This window comes from Manihot esculenta, chromosome 7, assembly GCF_001659605.2.
Source record: "Manihot esculenta cultivar AM560-2 chromosome 7, M.esculenta_v8, whole genome shotgun sequence".
NCBI lineage: Eukaryota > Viridiplantae > Streptophyta > Magnoliopsida > Malpighiales > Euphorbiaceae > Manihot > Manihot esculenta.
This window is the reverse complement of record NC_035167.2, coordinates 5,190,501-5,194,968: the sequence shown is the minus strand read 5'-3', so window position 1 is coordinate 5,194,968 and position 4,468 is coordinate 5,190,501. Positions and strand designations below refer to the sequence as shown.

The window sequence follows — 4,468 nt, the reverse complement described above, 5'->3', positions numbered from 1 at the left end:
TACAGTTTGGACCGTTGGACCGTTCATAACTGATTATGTATAGAAGTTAATACACAAAGAGCAAGCCTCACTATCCCTAATTCCCGACTCTAACCATGCTAAAGATTCAAATTCTTCTCAATCTCTGCATAGTCATTTTCTCATTTCCCATCACTCTTAATGCCTCTACCTCCTCGTTGAACTTCAACTTCACAAGCTTTAGCTCAAGTGATCCTCAAATATTCACTGAACGAGATGCGAATGTGACCGAGGGAGAGATTGAACTCACCTTAATCTATCCTAGCAAGGAAACAAGTGCGAGATATGGTCGAGCCACATATGCAGAACCACTGCATCTTTGGGACAAAGCTTCAGGAAACCTCACCAACTTCACAACCCAGTTCTCCTTCCTCATCGACTCAAGAGGTAGCCATAAATATGGTGATGGGATAACTTTTTTCATGGCTCCGAATGGATCAAGAATGCCTGCAAACGTGAAAGGTAGCGGAGGCATTGGTTTGGCCAGAAGTAATAGCGACGCAGTAAACCCAAAAGTGAATAAGTTCGTCGCAGTTGAGTTCGATACTTATCAGAATGATTGGGATCCGCCATATGATCACATTGGTTTCAACGTCAACTCCATGGTGTCTTTAGTGAACAGAACATGGCGCAGTGGAGCAAGAACTGGGAGTAAAACAGATGTTCGGATTAGGTATGATTCAAATAAAAAATCGTTAAGAGTCAATTTCAGCTTTCTCGATCGAGACAATGAGACTATCAAGTATGGCTACAAGTCAGCTGATATTGATATGGCTGAGTATTTGCCTGAATGGGTGACTTTCGGATTCTCTTGCAGCACAGGAAATCCGAATCAAAGCAATAGAATTATCTCATGGGATTTCACTTCAAGTTCAGAAATTGTTGAAAACGGTAATAGGGAAGTGCCATCGGATCCTGTTGTTCGAAAAGAAAGAAAAGAAAAAACTGCACTGGTGATTGGCTTGATATCTGGAGCATGTGCTTTTGTTGTCATCGTAGGTTTTATTACACTTTGTTTGAGGATGAAGAAGAAGAAGGTGAAAAAACCAGATGATTTTCTCATCAGTATGTCCTTCGGCGATGACTTCAGAAATGGGACATCGCCTAGGAGCTTTGCATATCAGGAATTGGCAAATGCGACGAGTAATTTTTCAGAAACGATGAAGCTTGGAGCAGGAGGCTTTGGTGCTGTTTATAGAGGTTTTCTCAAGGACCTGAACTCCTTCATAGCTGTTAAGAGAGTATCAAAGATTTCTGAGCAAGGAATCAAGGAGTACAGATCAGAAGTGAAGGTAATCAGCCGATTGAGGCACAAAAATTTAGTGAAACTCATTGGTTGGTGCCATGAAAAAGAACTATTACTTGTATATGAGTTCATGCCCAATGGCAGCTTAGAATCCCACTTGTTCAAAGTGAATAAAAGCCTGTTAACATGGGATCTGAGGTTCAAAATTGCTCAAGGGTTGGCCTCTGCTTTACTTTACCTCCATCAAGAAGGTGACCAATGTGTGCTGCATAGAGACATCAAATCAAGCAACGTGTTGTTAGATTCTAGCTTCAATTCTAAACTTGGAGATTTTGGATTGGCTAGACTTGTAGACCATAGAAAAGGATCTCAAACCACAATTCCGGCAGGAACTGCCGGCTACATGGCGCCGGAGTGTTTAACAACAGGGAAAGTTAGCAAAGAATCTGATGTATATAGTTTTGGTGTTGTTGCTTTGGAAATAGCCTGTGGAAGAAGAGCTGTGGAGCTAAAACTCGAGCAAGGCCAAATTAAAATAGTTGAATTTGTTTGGAAACTCTATGGAATGGGGAAGCTACTGGAAGCAGCTGATCCAAAATTATGCAGAGATTTTGATGAACAACAAATGGAGAGGTTGATGAAAATTGGGTTATGGTGTGCTCATCCTGATCCTATTCTTCGACCTTCAACCTGGGAAGTTGCTAATGTTCTGCTTAATTTTGAGGCTGTCCTGCCAACTCTTCCATCAGAAATGCCTCCCCTGGCCTATCATGCGTTTCCGAATCTGTCGTCTGCGTATTCTTACACTTCATCTGATGGATCAAGAATCAGCAATGGACAACAGAGTGCATGATTATTCAAGCTGAATCATTTTCAGTACTGTGAGTTGCTTCTTCCACTTTGTTACTATTGTATTCCAGTTTATCTTTGCTCTGATCTTAATAGGTATTTCTAGGAGTTGTCTGGTAAAAGTTGAAAAATATATTTTGAGCAGGTTTGAGTACTTGACCATTTTCTTTCATTTTTTTTAATGTGGAAGAAAAATTAAGATTTAAAAAATTCTTCCGTATCAAGCTCTTGGAGCCCGTTTAAGTTCATATAAAATCTTTTTTAATTTATACACTTTTCTTTCTTGTCCAACCTTAACATATCTAGGGTTGATTAATAAATACATGCTCCTCTAAGTTTCCATGTAAAAAGGCTGATTTGACATCTAATTGGAAGATGAACCATGAATTTTGTGCTGCCAATGCAAGAACTAATCTGATTGTGTCATGTGTAGGAGCAAACACTTCTTTGTAATCAATCCAAAACTTGTGCTTGTAACCTTTAGCCACCAAAGGTGCTTTGTATTTATCAACTTCACCATCTTGCTTCAACTTCATCTTGAAAAATCCATTTTACTCCAATGTTTTTCTGCATTTCTGGAAGTTCAGTTAACTCCCAGGTTTTGTTTCTTTCAATAGATGCAATTTCTTAATCCATTGCTTTCCTCCATTTAGAATGTTTAACAACTTCATCAAAGGTTACGGAATCACAATCTACAAACAAAGCAAAATAAATAAGAGGATCTTCAGTTTGGTCCATTCCAGTGACCTCATAGTCGCTCATCCATTTTGTTCGCCTTTTGATTCTTTATGCCCCTGGTTCAGTTGTTGCTCCAGTTGAATTTGGGATTGTCTCTTGTTGATTTTGAGCCGAAATTTGTTGTTGCACATTATTCCCAAGTTGTTGTGAAGACTTTGTTTCTTCGCCATCAAAACCTACTGGAATGCTTTGATGCGATGCACTATCTTCCCATTTCCAAAAGCTTTCCTCGTCAAAAACCACGTCTCGATTGACAAAAATCCTCTTTGTAGTAGGATTATAAAGCTTTTAGGCTTTAGAAAGGTTGCTAACACCAAGAAAGATGCACTTCTCACCTTTATCATCCAACTTTTTTCTCTTTTCATCAGGAATATGTGCAAAAGCCACACATCTAAAAATTCAAAGATAATCCACCGCCGGTTGATGACCACTCCATTTCTCTTCTGGTGTCATGTTTTGAACAGCTAGTGTTGGGTTTCTGTTTAGAATGTGAACACTCCAATTGACGCCAAAAACTCTTTGGCATTTTGCTTATCACCAGTAAGTTTCTCACTATATTCATAATTGTGAGATTTTTCCTCTCACAAACGCCATTTTGTTGTGGTGTGTAGGCTGTCTCAACTGCCTTTGGAAACCATGAGACTCACCTGATGTGTACTCCCCTCCATGATCTGTACGTAACACTTGTATGAGACAGCTAGCTTCTTTTTCAGCAAGTGCTTTAAAACTTTTGAAAGCTTGTAAAGCTTCAGACTTCTACTGTAGGAAGCAAAACCCATGTTTTTCAACTTAAGTCAGCAATAAAAGTAATAACATATCTTTTACCTCCATTAGAAACTGGATTGATTGATCCGCATATGTTGGAGTGGACAAGCTCCATTCAGATTTGTAATGTCCATACCTATGACATCGATAACACTCCACATTTGATTTATTGGGTGTTGATTGCTGGTCTCCACGTCCTTTTCTACTGCCTCCACCTCTTCCTTTGCCTTGAGTGTGTTCATTTTGGTGATGGTTCCTCTACCTCAGCCTCTACCTCGGCCTCCTCTTGAAGACAATGTGTGATTTGATGATGCTTTGAGTGCTTGCTCCTGTTTGTCTTCTTGTTGTTTCATTTTCTGCTCATGAACTAGTAGAGAACCTTGTAGTTTGTCAATTGAAAGAGTGTCCAAATCTTTCTAACTCTTCAATTGAACACATCATGTAGTTGAATTTCGGTGTCATAGACCGAAGAATTTTCTCGACTACAGTCACATCCTCCCGTCTTCTCTCCATAAACCCGCATCTTGTTGACAATTGTCATTGTCCTTGGGAAGAAATCAGAAACTGATTCTCCAGTTTTCATTTGGAGTAGTTCGATTTCTTGTCGAAGTGCTTGAAGCTGCAACCTCTTTGCCTTGGTTGATCCTTGAAACTACCTCTTCATAGAATCCCAAATATCTTTTGAGGTTTTCTTGGAAAGAATGGTTTCCGAGATTAAACGATCAATTCCTTGGAAGAGGTAATTCTTTGCCTTGAGATCCTTTAGTCGTAGCCTATCAAGTTCTTATTTCTGCCCATCTGTCAATGTTGTGTCTGCTACTGGTTCGGCAATTCCTTCAGAAACAACCTGCC

The 4,468-nt window shown here is 39.6% G+C and overlaps 1 protein-coding gene across 1 annotated transcript; it reads left to right on the top strand.

Annotated features, from left to right (window-relative positions):
* Window positions 1-4,468, top strand: LOC110619829 (L-type lectin-domain containing receptor kinase IX.1). Its single transcript, XM_021763393.2, has one exon. The coding sequence runs from the start codon at window positions 96-98 to the stop codon at window positions 2,115-2,117; it is 2,022 nt and encodes a 673-aa protein (XP_021619085.1). The 5' UTR covers window positions 1-95; the 3' UTR covers window positions 2,118-4,468.

Coding starts and splice junctions, on each gene's coding strand:
- LOC110619829 (XM_021763393.2), top strand. CDS start 96: ATGCTAAAGATTCAAATTCTTCTCAATCTCTGCATAGTCATTTTCTCA.